At 35.8% G+C, this 16492-nt stretch overlaps 1 protein-coding gene across 14 annotated transcripts in view; it reads right to left on the bottom strand.

Moving 5' to 3' along the window:
- The window catches only part of CSPP1 (centrosome and spindle pole associated protein 1), a 56954-nt gene that overhangs the window by 22962 nt on the left and 17500 nt on the right, over positions 1–16492 (bottom strand). For 8 of the 14 annotated variants that reach the window (XM_065668401.1, XM_065668393.1, XM_065668392.1 and 5 more), the window contains 12 exons: positions 14617–14718; positions 13925–14007; positions 12093–12186; positions 11068–11125; positions 8979–8993; positions 7863–8029; positions 6859–6977; positions 6025–6115; positions 5528–5648; positions 3379–3526; positions 1028–1180; positions 166–278 (listed from right to left, as the gene is read on the bottom strand). In XM_065668401.1, the coding sequence (XP_065524473.1) occupies positions 166–278; positions 1028–1180; positions 3379–3526; positions 5528–5648; positions 6025–6115; positions 6859–6977; positions 7863–8029; positions 8979–8993; positions 11068–11125; positions 12093–12186; positions 13925–14007; positions 14617–14718 (1264 nt within the window). The remainder of the gene's footprint in view (positions 1–165; positions 279–1027; positions 1181–3378; positions 3527–5527; positions 5649–6024; positions 6116–6858; positions 6978–7862; positions 8030–8978; positions 8994–11067; positions 11126–12092; positions 12187–13924; positions 14008–14616; positions 14719–16492) is intronic. The other 6 variants (XM_065668395.1, XM_065668396.1, XM_065668403.1 and 3 more) reach the window with 4 other exon arrangements.

Raw genomic sequence — 16492 nt, 5'->3', positions numbered from 1 at the left:
GCAAAATCTGAGAGACCAAATAGCACATAGTTCTTAATACACCTCTTGTGTACAGAGTTGGATATGACTAGGTAAAATCTTTTGTCAGCAGTGATTATTTACTTTGACACTAACCCCTATTGTTAAAATTTGTTTAACCAGATGAAAACTAGTGTGCAGATTCACCTGCAGACGAAGAAAATTCTTGTATGACTCCTGTCGCTTAAGATGCTGTGGAGATGGTGGTTCCCCAAACACATTACCTCGTGCAAAAGGAGAGGTCTGTGCAAATTCAAAACCTAAGAGGGGAAGGAAATTACAGGTAAAAATCAAAGCAAATTTAAGACAGCAAGCCAGAGTGAAGAAGCAGGAATCTGAGACACTTGTTTCAAAAGGTAGTTCATGACAGCCGTAATTCAAGGCAATAGCTGAAAAGAATATCTGGAATAAAAGTTCTTACATTATCTGCCTAGAATACTGTCAGGTTTTAACTGCTTAGACTATGGTCAGGTCTGGAGTACCACAGTGCTCTCATTTAGACGCCTTGCAGAAGGTAAAAAGATAAAGAGGCGTTAGTTTTTGAATAGGAAAATCCCTGAAAACATAGAGGCAGTGCACAGGGCTGCATATGTACCCAATTTACGTGTAACTTTTTAGAATTTGTTAGCCTAGTTACTGTATCAATTTCACTTTAACCTGTAACACCAGACCTCTGCAGATCCTTCTCCTTTTATTCCTACTATGCAGTTGTATTTTACTGTGTCAATTAAAAGAAATATCTATGAAGATTTGATAACACTGAACCCAGAAAACTAATATACTGATCGTGACCAGTGCTAAAAGTTACTGGTTATCACTGAGATAAGAAAACACATTTTTAGTGCACGCAGTGACAGCAATGAAGAAGTTTGGGAAAGAAGCATGATAGTGACACTTCAGGTAAAGAGCACTAACGCTATCACAGGACTACTAGAAAGGAGTAAAGAAACTAGAGAATTTTGATCACTAAGACCTATAAATAGAGCTATAATACAGTATTCTTAAAAACCTGCTATTTTATTTGTAGATGCTTCTGTGTTCTCAGGTCTTGGGGAAGCCAAACTTAGGTCAACAGATACATTAGCCCTTTTATCTTCATATAGTCTTGCCTCTGGATTATGATATGCATCTTCATTTTGCTTGTGCATCATATTCAAGTCCGCTAAAGGAAAGGGGAAATAGCTGTTTATAATAATTTCTTCTCATAAAAGGCACGTTCACCACAGATTCTCAAAAAAAGAGATTTTTTGAGCAGACTCAACTTTTTATGGGCATACCAGCTACGGAAACAAAAAATTTAAGAAAGACAAGAATACAGAAGCTGTAAGTAAAATATTAATCATTAGGAACTCACTGATTAAAAGATTTATTTTGTTGGGTTTTTTTTGCCAGGAATGATTCTTTGGAGCAAACCTCCCCACTTCCCTGACCAAAAATGCCATGAAATGGAAAGATAAAGAGCTCAAAGACAAGAATGACTGACATGTCTGCGCTGGCCAGCATGTATTCAGAAACCACCCCTTCTTCAAAACTGTAAAATAATTTTGAGGTTAGTACTGGTATTTTAAGTACTGAATCTCTATTTGATTATCATAAGGGCAATAAGCATAACTGAACATTGACGTGTATTTTCATCTTCATGTCTTCAGTAGTAACCCAGGTGCAGATTTCTGTACACAAGCAAAACAATGCCATCCAACAGTTACACCACAATTTACATAGTGCCTCCCAGATACCACAAAAATCCCCAATCAGAGATGTTAAAATACTGTTTCTGATAATTATGAATTACTGTAGTAATTTAAGCACACAAATTCCAGAAACTTTAAATACCATCCCTCTCTATAGAGCAGCCTTTACATACATCTGAGTCACAAAAGCTATTTACAGACATTTTCAAGATGTAAAGACAAAAGAGATATAAAGAGAGAGGTCAGAAAGCATGTTATGTTTCACGACACTTGACTCATAGCTTAACCATTATGCTAGTAAACTATGGTAAAAAGGAATAATTTTACATGCGTAATCAAGAAAACAGGCCAAGAAATTTCTCTCTTCGTTCCTTATTTACAGATGAGGATAAGCTTCTCAGAATATGCAGTAATATAAAGAGCTCAGGCTAATACGAGATTCCTACATTTTCCTCTGATTCACTCTACTCACACCATTGTAAAGTCTAGAGAAGCCAGACACTTACATGCAGTGCCTAAAGTTAGGGAGTGAACACCTCTATTTGCTCTGGGGATAAACAAGCTTGGACCCTCAACAAACAATTCTAAACTTATAATTCGGGCACACAATCTTAAAAAAACATTTAAACTCTATTTCCTTCCCTCAAACTACACTATGAATTTATCCATGTGTCACTCAGGTGTCATAACACTGGAACTATAATTATTTATATATAAACCGTTATCCAATAAGTGCTCCATGCTTTGAAGATTCTCGTATTACCAGGAGACATTTTTTAAATCTAATCAGAATCAATATTATATTCCAACAACAAGAAAATAAATTTATTCACATTAAAAATCAATAGTTACAAAACTGTAAGACTCACTCACATGCTAAAGGCAAGAATTAAGAGAGCTAGCACAGGCTAAGATTTTGAAATATAAAAGTATTTTAGATTAAATATTCCCGAACGGCTCACTAAGAACCAAGATCAGGAATCTGAGTTTTAATCTTACATCTATCTCTGATGTACTAGAGGGGTGAATGAACAACTTGCCTGGATCATAGCTATCTCTCAGCTCACTGCTCCCATCTTGTATGAAACAACATTTGTGAAAAAACAAACTTTAAAAAACATTACTGCTGACTGCTATTTATATAGCTGCTCACCAGCAGTGTTACTTGGGTACATTTAAATATTCCACCTTAACTTTCTATATTTATTCAAACATGCTTCCATTTTCCATGCCACAAGTACAGATTTCGGAGCCTAGGAGATACTTTAAAAAAAAAAAAAAGAAAAAGAATTGGGAAAAAAAAGTGTTCCTGAGCAATGTTTAAATAAAAGTCTTCACAACAGACTTGAGCACATTTGTATTGCAGATGATTCTAACAGCTTGTTTTCCTCCTTCTTCCTTTACTCTTGCATCGTGTCCTTAACTCTAGCTGGCACATCCCATGTTTCCCATTTTGTTCAAATTGTACTCTTTGAATGATTCTACAGAAATCAAAATAATTACTCACTTAAGTATTCCTAGAGTGCATTTGCTTGAAACAAGTACATCTATTTGTCAATAAAGGGCTATCAGTGTTGCAAAACAAGGAACAACATATCTAAATAGAGCCTTTACAAGAGCAAGAAAACATCAATCTTGAAAATACAACCCACAGTTTTGGCAAACTTACTTATCAGATTTCCTTTTGGATCTCTGAGAGGGGCACCACCACCACATTTTCCCCAGGGGTTGTAATTCCTCATTTCTGCTTCTAACTTGGCTTCATAGCGTTCCTTCTCCTCCTTCTCTTGTCTGCGTCGTTCCTCCCTCTCTCTTATCTAAAAAGAAACCGAAGTCAGTTGCATAAAAATATCAATATATTGATTTGTTGAGTAATCAATATTATTGAGTAGTCAATAAATTTTAACTGAAAGTTAACAGAGCAAACTGAGAGCTACAATTACTCATTCCCCTGTCTATACCAAGCAAACCACAAACATTTCACCACCTATACTGCAGACAGTACATTGAACACTGTTATTGAAACATGCATGTCCACTCGTGTATAATCACAGAAAAACATACAGATACAATAATAAGATTTCCAGGTTTCAGAAAAAGTCACAACTGACACGTGCAGCAGATCAAATCTCGCATAACTTTGGATCTTTGATACAGAGATTGCTTGAAAATTAAACAGGCAAAATCCTACAATACTACAGCACTTGCTTCTCTCAACTTGGGATGTTTTGTTTAACCAAAACTTAGACTAGAGATGACATGAGATAAAGACTCCTAACAATGAATGATTTCATAGAATGCTACACAACTCTATAACCATTCATAGAATAGTTTTCTGCAGTAATACATGATTCAAGGCCAGGTTGGATGAAGCCTTGTGTGGGATGGTTTAGTGTGAGGTGTCTCTGTCCATGGCAGGGGGGTTGGAAGTAGATGATCTTGAGGTCCTTTCCAACCCTAACTATCCTATGATTCTATGATGATGTATGAAAATAACACAGAACTGTTCATATGGTTCGTGCCTCCTTTTCTTCAAAATCAGGTTAAATTTAAGTTACAGTCTCCGAATAACTTCATGTAGCATTTATAAAGACAGCAGCTGTTAAAAAAAAAAAAAAAATCCATCTTCCATTCAAAGCTTTTAAAACATTAGCCACTATGCAGGTAGCTGTGTTTTCCTTAAGTTTGTTTTTTCTGTGCATTAGATAAACACTTCTCCTTATTAAGCAGTCTTATCTCCTAAGAGATAAAATAAGTCAACACAAAGACTCATCTAGTCCCTTTGACTGTTTATAAAAATGTTCAGTCAGGTTTGTCTACAGGAAAAAAAGCAGAATACCTTCCGTTTATTTTCAACCATAAGCAGCATAGTAACTTTGAAAGACTGCATTGTGCAACATCTTTTAGACATCTATGTCAGATTGTGCAGCCTCTCATATGGCAAGATAAAATTTACTTCTATAGAAGTACAACTGAAGACTACAGTGAAAAAAATGCCTGCAGAGAACGTAAGTACAGTATCAGACACTATTCCTACATGTCTGTTCTTAGTTTTAGTTTAATTGGAAGCCTCTTCTTTATCCCTATTAGAATATTTTTATAGTAATTATAAACCTCCACTGAACAAATACAGAAAGAAGAGTAAGAAAATGTCAGTGCCACTGAACTAGGTTCTAGCAAAACCTCTTCTGAAATAACATACATTATCATGGTTGAATACATTTTACAAATCAAAACTCCCATTAGGTGCAGCTGCTAAAAACTACTAAGATCAGAGGGGACAAGGATGCCTACTGGAAGACAGGATACTCAAGAAATTTGTCTAGTCTATCAAAAAGGAAGCTGAAAAGAGGTAAGACTCCACCTACAAATACACTGGAAGCAAACATTATGAAAGCTTTTGAATTAGTATCCAAATGATCATGAAGAACTTAGTGAAATTAGAGTGTTTCTAATAATTATAGTAATTATGCTCAGAAGCATAACAGAAGTATCAGAGCAATACGTCTCATTGCTTTTAAGATGCTGGTATATGTTTATGATAATAATTATATAAAACTCCATGATTGGAACTAAGCTGTTTGCTGTCAGCCTTAACATTCTCTCTGCCTCTGAAAAAATATGAAGAGCTAAAATGAGCTAGAGTCACAGGAACGGGGGGAAGTGACAAAGGGAGAGGAGTTTAAAAAGCTTTTTACTTGTAAACTAAAATATGTTGGAAAGAGTACTAGAGTTACAACTATTGTATGGTTTTGGTATTGTATGGTATGGTATTGTATGGTAAATGAAGAAAGCATCAGAAGCTTTATCATTGGTACCTGCTGTTGTAATTCTTGTTGATAAGATAATGTTGCCCCTTTGGAAGGCTTTGTTTTTTCTTCAGAAAATACTCTTGTGCTTAATTGTCCATCTCCTGAATTCTTCTGTCCAATGCTACTTCTGAATTAGAAAAACCACACATATAAATGGAAAACATCATAGGGTCCAGAAGGGGGGAGGTGGAAGGGAAGTGGGGTAGAGAGTTGTTTAAAAAAAAAATAAATAAATAAATTAAAAAAAACCCTGCCTGAAATATTTTAAGAGCTGCTGTTTTCCACAGCCTGGCACTTCAGCATCTCCAACATTTTCATAAATCCATAGAAAAACATGATTTCACTGAATAATGTTTAGACAGAAATTCTTCATTAAAAGTTTGAAGAATTGTCTTTAACATACTTCATTTCCAAGGCATATCCATTTGTCAGCAAAATACTTCCATTGCGAAAAGTGTGTCAATACAGATAAATACAAAGAACATGAATAAAAAAATACTTACACAGGTTGCTCCACTGGGGCTTGACCTAGAGAAGGATCCAGATTAGGTGTGGGTTGCATTCCCGTCTGTAAATGGCCCATACCTGTGCCATCTAAAGAGTACAACAAAAACCAACTAGAATTTTAAATTTTGAATGCTCCCATATAAACACTTGCCACTACTTAAAAGAACAGAGCTCACTGTTCAAACTACAGAATTACAAACAGGACTCTCAACTTCTATAGCAAACTTTTCTAAGAAAGGAAAATAAGAAAAAGCAAAAAAATAGAAACAAAATAAGAAAAAAAGGAAAAACAAAGGAAAAAGAAACCAAACACCATACAATCCAGCCCCTCCCCAACACACCACAGTTGTTTCACTCATTAAATCATCATGAAGCAAAGGGTAAATAAAAAAAAAATAAAATAAAGGAGCTCTTCAGATAAAAAGGTTAATTACTTCTTACAGTTCCTTTAAAAATATTTAAAATCATATCTGGATTGTAATACCACCTAAACATGTAAGCAATTATAACATGATTTAAGCAATTTTAGAAAATGATGCTTTCATTACTAGAACTATGAAGAAAATTATCTGGGAGGAGTAGTGGCTAAGGAGCTAGAACTTGTTCAAGCAACTAACAAGATTTCTGGATTTCATATCCCCTTTTGCAGTTGCAGAAAACTACTTCATTCGAAACCAATACTGGCAAAAAGCCTACTTTTCATTCAATACTCATCTAAGAAATGAGTTTAAATTACTATTATTAGTTCTACATTATTCATCATTTAACTACATGAAAAGCAGTCATCTGAGTCACTCTAACAATCAATCCACTTAAAATCATCAACTTACAATATGCAAGATAGGGATCCAAAGGATTCCTAACCCCATAAAAGTAATATGCATCATCGTAAGGCGTTCTATAGTTGTCTGTCAACACTGGTGGTGGAGGTGGTGGCATCGGAGCAAGCCTTAAAGAAAAAAGGAACACAATTTTTTGTTTTGTTGTATCACTGAGAAGAGATCATTTAAAAGACGAAAGAAGGCGAGGGGGGGGGAAGGGAGAGAAGAAGGGGAGAGAGAGAGAATTCACTATGGGAAAATTCTGGATTTATCTTGTCCCAAGGCCTCTCACTAGTGCCATTCATAAGCCCCAGTAAGGAATTAACCTTCCTCTAAGGAGTAGTACGTCAACCCTCACTATTCCAGAAATCTAAAGAACACAAACCAAGTATGCCTTCTTTAACTGGTCCAGTTAGTGATACCTGGTGGTTACAGTAAATAAAACAAGCCAAGGATTAATCTTCTGGTCAAAGGGCAAGTGGCACAGCACAACTTCAGCCACATACCTAAAACTCCTTTCGTCTCCCTAAACAGTTTAGTTTCAAGTCACAGTACCTAGTGGAAGCTGTCCTTGCCCACACTGCATTCCTGGGCTTAGCCCTGGGGCACTGTTTAATTGACAGGGTCTGAACTCCTGCCATACCAGCCTCCTAACGACACAGACACTGCTGGGCATATGCCCAAGAATTCTTGCAGTATGGTTCAATATTATAGCCATGAACACCATTGCTACAGCACGACCCTTATTCTATACAAACATACACTAAGCATAAGCTGTCTTCACAGACAATCCAGCCTCCCCAGATTTTTCACAATAAATTGTGAAGAAACAGACATTAAAAGTTTATTTCAGAACAAGTAGTTTACTTTTCTGTTAATTGCCAAAGTATTATATCTTCCATCATTAGTTCCCTGGAGAAGGATCAATAGCACCAGTGAGGTCTACCTTACAGGGATAAAATGCTTAACAACAATCTTATTTAATGTGCAAAATGAACATGATGGCAAAAAACCTGGGAGCTGCTATGTCACCAAGAGTGCTGGCTAGTCCCCTGTGAAAGTCTTCATTCAATGGAGAGGCTGAAGGCACCGGTGTTTGGAAAGCCACCCTAGGCTTTTCAGGAGGTACTTTCTCTTCAGAAGCTCTTGCTGTCAAGCCAAGCTGCTTCAATCTATTTGGCTGAAGGGGGGAAAACAAATAAGCAAACAAAAAAAAAGAAAAAAGAAAAAAAATGGAAAGCAAACAAACAAACAGAACAGTTACACCTTGTTATTACTAGGAAATACTCTGAACCTCCATTTAGGTTGCATTAAACACTTTACTGGGTCCCAAGTAGCTGTTCAAATTTTAGTAACTGGAATTTGTTTTTTCTCCCAAGAAATTACAGGAAATCTAATACTACAAGGAAATTTAGCATGTTTATCACAGGTTTACAAAAAAGCCAACCTCTTATGGCAGGTTTCAGGAAGTACATGGTTCTAGTTATATCCAGAAAAAAAGAAACCTTTCTACAGTTGTCTGTATTACAGGTTATCTACAGCTGCCAGTTTCTTACACAGAGAGTATTCTCCTCTTCTGCAAAGGAAAAGTTCCTGAAATCCCTGCCCCAGTATTAAAATAGTTCATAATCAGCAAAAGCTAAAAATCAAAACCACTTTTTCCAATAAACATTTCCTTGAAAAAACATTATTTTATTTTTTAAGTTCCTTTGATTTTATTAAGTTTTTCACCCACAACAATGAGAAGAGATTGAGGAGGGTGTTCTTTTTCAAATACAAGTATCAAATATTTATTGATAACTGGCAGCCTCAGAAGAAAGTCAAAGGCAACATGCAAATAATGCGAAGGCATGCAAGTCAGTTAGTTTCAGAATTATCCTATGACACCCAGAAAGCCTTTACACCAGCTGCTATGCATAAATATTTTAATGTTTAAATTAGTCTATGTAAGAGAAGACAGAGAAAATTCACACATCAGGAAAAACAGATTTTGGTTTTGAATTCATTGGTTTTTTATGGCGCTTCAGTTAACATGCAGACAAAGTAATAGCAGCTAAATATTAAATATCTAACAGCCAAACATATACCCTACAATATGGAAGTATTTCAGCAAAATATTAAATCTTTACCTCCTCATCACTTAGCTGCAAGACAGTATACAGAAGGTAGTTAGTACTCACCAATCATGAACTACAGTATTGAGAATAAAATTCTCAAAATCTACTAGACATGAATATTTGTTTATAATACTTAGCTTCAAATTTCTAGAATTACATACAAAATCAGATGATAAATATGAGCTACAACAACTGAAAACTATGCAGTATTAAGACTTTTTTTTTAACTTGTCTTTTCAAATCCAGTGTCCTGAGCAGGAGAACAATTAAAAGAGCTTTTCTCTCCAACAAGTTTAATGTAAACTGCTCCTAAAGTAACCGTGATTGCAGCTCTGCACCTGATTCCAGATGTGACTGTGGTACCCAGCTCATCCTGGGGATAGTTTTATTTTAAACAAGTAGTATATACAACAGTCTACATTTATAGATTCGTAATCAGTCATTGCTGTTTAACCAACTTGTAATTAATCAAGAAATCCACCTAATTAGAATCTCTCCCCGAGAGGCAATTTAAAACTAAGGGTGACTGATGCTTAATGAATGTAGCAATTCTACTTAATTGAAGGCTTTCAGCTAAATTAATGGTTTTAAAACATTATACATGTCCTGGACTTGCTCTGGATATAGTTTTGTTCCTTCAACATGCATTTTTCAGTCTCTGACTGAGATGCATATGGTGCAGAGAGTTCTGCAGCACAGCATGCTCCTGCCTAGGGAGCTTTGATTAGACGAAACTGTTTACACTGACCTTACAGCCTGCTGTGCCAAAAGAGCCAGCGTTCTCTGCTCAGTTTTTCCTTTTTTCCTGCCTGGCTTCCAGCTGTACACTCCATTCCTCTCCCTTTCACCATCTGAATCCCTGATCAGCCAACCCACCAATCTAAGCCAACTAAAGTAGCAAAAAAAATGAAGATTTTTGCCAGATAACTAAGCTGCGCCAGTTTGCAAAAGGGAAACATGCACTATGGATACTTGCAGCAGAGAGGGCCAGGAACACACAGCCAGACCACTTGCCAGTGTTCTCCCTACCCATTAAGGAGCAGGAATTTTGATTCAGCTTCATTGCTTCTCTACGTGCATTTTCAGTCTCCTGCCCCATGTGCTGCCTAATAGCATCTTACAGCTATTCATTCATACATCTTCATTTTCTAGAAAATAAGTTTCTTTCACCTTGCTGCACCCTTCAGAAACAGCACAAGTTTCTGTGTTGTAGCCTCCCCCCAAAACCAGCACAACTGAGAATTTAAACCAGTTAAATTGACAACCAGATTATTCTTGCTTGAGGAAGTTACCCTTCCTACACCTCCAACAGTAGATCTCTACTGCACCCAAGATACAATGGCTTCAGCAGTTAGCAAACACATGCAAATAGTGCTAGTTCTGTGACTATCAGTCTGCTACTAAGGTTAGTAGTGCTGACAATTTACTCCTTCATATATGCTAATCAAAATTCTAGTACAATAATCACCTTACTAAGGAAGTGGAACAGCAGTAACTCTGTTAAAACAAGCAACACAGTATTAAACATCTTGCTTTTTAAGAAATCCTATCAAAATGCTTGCAATCCTGAACACAACATTCGATTTCAAGAAGAAATACAAATTTGAAATAAAAATCTGCTACAATGACATCAACTGGGCTGCAAAACAACTGGATTTTTTTTTTAATTGAAAAAGAGCAAAAGCTTTCTGCAACATCCTTTACATTACCGAGGACAGGTTACTAATGTGTGCATGTGCAAACTAACACTGGACACTAAGTCTTTTTTCCATGATACCCACTGCTGGAACAAAATTTCCACTTGGTCACAGCAAAAGCAAATGTTTGGTAACTTCTGCAAAAATATTTTCCTCTTAAGCTGAAAATGTGTATTGATTTACAGCCTTATCATCCCTGGCTTCAATTTTATTCTATGCTAATACCCCATAGGAAAAAAACCCACATTTACCATTCTAGAAAAACTCTACAAAGTTTTGTGTCTGAGCAAGCACAGTGTACATCTAATAATGAAAAAATATATATACATTTATATATACATGCCTATATGCATGTATGTGTGTCTGTACATATCTATAGGGGAAAGAAAATCCAAGTTCCTTACCTTCTTTTCTGGATCTTGAGCTCCAGAAGCAGCAACTGAGAGCTCAAGTTCCTTCTCACTGTTTTTGTTTAAAAAACAAAAACAACAGATCAAATCAGAAAACAGTAACAACTATACTCATTCTTTCAAAGTACAGACCCCACAACTCTCTAGTTAAAATAGCTTTGAAAATATAGGATAACAAAAGACATGATTTCACTCGATTTCCTGGAGTTAGGAAAGAAGGATATAATATAATCCTTCCAGATATTATTATAAACAGAATAAACAGAACTCTCATCTGGCTATCATCTATTCGGTCTAATAAAAATCCAACTCCTACAAAAGCACAAACCACCACACTGTTTTTTTACTACAACCGTTCAGGACACTTGTTAAATTGATTTTCATTTGCATTACAGCAAGAAGTTTATAAAAAACATACTGAAACGAATGATTCAGAAGTACAGCAGTAAGTAGTATATTGTAATTTTAGGACTCAGGCTTGCTCAGTATGTACAATTTTTCCATCACAGTGAAACCATCAATAGTAAATTATTTTTAATTCCTTAAACCTTCACTAATATCACCATCTATCATTCAGCAGGCAGCTACTAACACATAAGCAAGACAATTCGTATTTTATTATTCTGCATAAGTCAGCTGGTCAAGTGCTTTGAAAATGAAAGGTTACTTTCCTAAATGAGAGGGTAAACCAAGGTCTATTTTCAACTTTGCAAAGTAATTGGACACTCCTGTCCCAGGGAGGGGTGGGGGGGGAATAAAAAAAGATAACTTCAGCTTCTTAGGAAACAAAATAATTTTTTTAAATTACAAATATCTGGCTTTTCCTTTGTTCCACTGAAAGCTGGTGAATGTGTTTATTTAAAACTAAAGTGTTCACACTGATGAGTTTGACTGAATGCCATATTACCTACCTAGCTAGAATTCCTTTGTTATGAAAATTTTTCTTACCATACTAAATTCATGAAATGCCTTTAAATTTCAGCCATTATCTTTAAAAAGATTTAGTAACTTTCCATTACCGTCTCTTATTTCGCTGTTGCTCAGCCATCTGTTCTATTAGTTCCTGCCTGTATTTCTCTTTTTTCCTTTGGAGAAGTTCTCGGTCCTGACCACCTAATGGAAATAACCACACATTTGTTTAAATGCTCCACAAAATACACAAAAGGTACTGGACAAAACCATTACATTTCAGTCAATTTAAAACATGATACATAATAGCGTGTATGATTTGAGAATGTGCAGAAGAATGCTGGACCTTTACTGACTTAAAAAGATACATCTAGTTTTAATGCACAGTTTGTTTGGAATACAGTGATCCACACTACTAAAATTTTGATTAATATTTCTTTAATTTGACTAGTTTTGTGTAGTCAGGAAGCTACAAATTCCAAAGCTATGTGCTTAAACAGCAATTTAAAAGCAAGTTACTTATTTTGCATAGTCTTTTCCCTAGTGCTCAACTAAGGAAAATACACTACAGCACTCCAAAATTATGAGGCACTGCTCAGGATAAAAATGAAAGTTAAAACTGAAGAGAGTGAAACCCACAGGGAAGAAAGCAGATTGTTCCACTTTTAGGATGGTTCTCGTGACTACTAGGATTTAGCAAAGTATTGGCAGATATGCATATGTAAAAGGAAACGGTGATAGCATCTACCATGGATTTTAAAGGAAAACAAAAAACGTCCAACTTATGGTAGTACCCCCACAATAAGCATGGAGTCTTCTGCTGTTTTAAAAACAACAACCAAAAAAAAAAATCAACTCTTTCTATATATTATGACTATCAAACACAAGGACTCCTAACATATTTCCATACACAAAGTCACTGGCTATCCAGTAAAGTAGACCTGACCAATAAAGCGAAGTAACCTGAAAGGAAACTAAATAAAAATGAACAAAAATCCCCCAACAAACTAACAGATACAACACACAAAACCAAAACACAAGAACAAAAAAACATGATGCACGACTGACTTATTTTTCATTCAATTATTGTGCTGGGACTGTAAAGTAACCAAAATGTGCAAAATAACTTCAAATTTTGTGATTTCTGGGGAGTCTGAAATCACTTCTCATTTCCAAAACCTTCAAGTTTTAATTTACTTAATCTTTATACAACATCTTTAACAATATTCCTTTCCTAATCAGGACTGCTAGAATATAAATTCACAACTTTGTGTCCTCAAGTTACTATAAGTGAGATGCCTGACCATTACAACACCACTGTTTTAATGTTGCCTTTAAAGAGTTCAAAAAAACAGCACTGAAGATCAGGGAAGTTCAAATGCAAAAATACATAACAATTATTCTGATAACTGTTAGTCAGCTTTTCCTCAATTCAAACCTAGCCTGCCTTCTAAGGCTCCTGTCTGAAGAACTACTGCAGTTCTTTTATCTTTGTCTTATGATTTTCTGAATTTAACTAGGAATGCTATGTTTTCAACAGTATTTCTCTCTACTGTACTCAATGCTTCCTGCTAAATTTTATGGCTACATTTAAACACTAAGAGATGATCAGAATAATTTGTTCTTGCCCAAGGTTGTATCTTTAACAATACACAAGTTAGTATTTCTTCTATATTTCATTTCATAAAAGAACTTAAGAATGTATCTAGGCTTTAAACTGTTAATGAAATCAAAGAAAAAATTTGGGCTCTTCAAAATTAATTAGAAAGCCACATTACATTAACAGGGAAAAGAAACATGATTTTTCTTTTTATTTACCAGTCTTGGTGACAACTAGTACAAATAAAGAACTAATTTTCCTACGCTTTAATTATTCCCAAAGAAAATTAAAATATGCAAAGCAAGTCTAGTTCAGTGTCATTTGTTAGGTTTTTATACATACCAAGAACACGGCCTGTTGTATACGGCATTTCAGCTGCAGACTTGGCCTGTTCAATAGCTGAAGGACTAAGCTGCACCTGATTCCTGGGCAAAGAAAAAAAGAAAATGGAATGTACTCAAGAATGTACTTGTAGTCTGTGTGAAACATGAGAGATGCACTTACATCATTATGTGATACATTCATGACAAACAGCTTTCCTAAAATCCAAAGAAATATCACAAGCAAAAGAAGAAACCACCTGGCAAACAGGCACTCCTCACAGTTCTCATTTGCCTGCAGTTTCTGAAGCCATTTGAAACACTGACTCCGTTGAGCACTTAAACAATGTTGACAGATTGAGTGGTGCCATTCAAGAGTTTATATAAGAGCTTTACAAGTGTTCTGTTTCTGCCTCATCCACTCAAAATCATATCAGGACTTGCAAAACCAAGACAAGAGGCAAAGAGAAACTTTAAAATTACTAGGAAAAAAGGATTCCCTGACACTCCAATTAACAGTCTTCAATAGGAGAGTAGGTCATTTATTGTTTCAAAAAGAAAACTTCAACAGCTATTCTCAAAGGAAACATGCTTTTCTTACATCTTAGCTGTAGGAAAAGCTATCAGCTAACATATATGGGATTTTCAATAAATATTTTCTTTTCAACATGACTTTATAGGGCAATTATCAGCAAAATACACTGTATGCCACACCTAGAATTTCCAGTTCTTGAGGTCTGCTGCATAGGTGCTCTCTCCTTTAACTCATCTTCATAATCTGCATGTGGGTCTCTTACTATTCCATACAGAGAGGGCCTTAAAGAAATAGAAAATAATCAGCTATGCTTGCCTAACAATGTACAACCTTAAAAGGAAGGTCTAGCAGTTTAATGCAAATGGATTCTCAGACCCATTGCATATAGGATGGCAGAACCAGTTCTGACAATATCACATACATTTTCTAGAAATACTCTTGTTAAGGCAGCTTTCTGTCTGGAGTTTGAATTCCCAAGCCTGCATTCATGCGGCATTTATCTATTGACCCTGATAAAGAATTATGAGAGCTGAAGAGCATTTACACTGCATTAATTGAAACAGATTTTGCTGTTCTTAATCCCCAAGAGCCAACAAAGTCTACAACCCATTTCAGCACACAGCTACTGGGCAAGTCTGATGAAACAGTTAATTCAGACATGAAAAGCTTCTTTATTGACAACCTCCCCTTCACTATGCCCCTGATACAATTTAAAAGAGGGAGGTAACTTTTGATAAAAAGACAAAGTTAACATGGTGAATACAAAAATTCAGGAGCTAAAATCTGAATCATCCACATATGAAGTAATATAATTGAAACTTCAAATAATTCCAAAGATGCCAAATAAGGTATGGACACAAGGGAGTTTTTCCTGAAAAAAAAAAAAAAAAACCCAAACTGGGGTAGTTGAATTTATAGGCCTTTCTTGCCTCACAAACTACTCTCCAATAAGGACTTCAAGTTACCTTGATAAAAGGCAGAAATAGGTATTCAATAAGAAGTAAACTACCCAACACCTGTTAACAAAGTTATATGTTTTCCTGAGCTGGACAGAGCCATGCACTTCCTATTAAGCAAACAAAAAAAATGCTAGGCAAACATAGGAAAAACCTCATGTTATTCTTTTATCTAAAAAGACCCACAGCACTGCCCATCTCTGTAATTTAAATAAAAGCCAGTAATCAAAGGCAAAAGGATGCAGGCAGATTATTAAACATGGATTTGGCATCTTAACAACCCACAAGAACAACATGAAAGAACACATACCCATCCTCTCAGCATAACATGATCTTTCATGATCAGTCTGCTATTTACAACGCTGGTCACATAAGACTGAAACAGTCAGTGATGAAAGGACACAGGGAGAAAACAAAAAAAAACAAACAAACTTTGAGATTCAAGAGGCAATCTTTTTTTGCAAAAAGCAGCAAATGGCAGGCCCAGACATGTTGGTCCAGTTCAATCAAGAAGCGGCTGTATCCTGTTTATATGACACAGCTGGCTGCTGGGGACAAGTTAAAGCATTCTTCTTGCTTTCCTGTCACCATTTCTATTTGCTGAAATATGCTACAGGCCTTGTGTCTCCATCAAACAGAAGTCTTTCCAAAAAGTCCGGTTGCAAACACATGCCTCTCCAAACTAAGAAAGCCCATTTAAAAACATAAGCACTTTAATACAACAAATAGAAATATTCTTCCTTATGAATTTAGTGTTTATCTTGAATCAGATGTATTCTGGAAAAGTTGACACTGCCCAAAATGAAAACGTAGAAAAAAATATGCTAACTCTACAGAAGCTGAGTTGTCAGTAACTAATAGAAGTGTTTCTTCTTCTTGAATGGAGAATGTGTGAGGTGTCCCTGCCCATGGCAGGGGGGCTGGAACTAGACGATCTTGAGGTCCTTTCCAACCCTAACTATTCTATGACTCTATCATTCTATGAAAATAGTTAATAAAAGTTTAAGTGGAGTTCCTTGTGAAGAGAAAAGAAGTACTAGATTACAAAGCACATTTAATTTAAAAAAGGGAATTTTCAGTAAAAATGCAGCAAAGCAGA

This window comes from Lathamus discolor, chromosome 2 (genome assembly GCF_037157495.1).
Source record: "Lathamus discolor isolate bLatDis1 chromosome 2, bLatDis1.hap1, whole genome shotgun sequence".
NCBI classification, from domain to species: Eukaryota; Metazoa; Chordata; class Aves; order Psittaciformes; family Psittacidae; genus Lathamus; species Lathamus discolor.
This window is presented reverse-complemented; position numbering and strand designations above follow the sequence as displayed.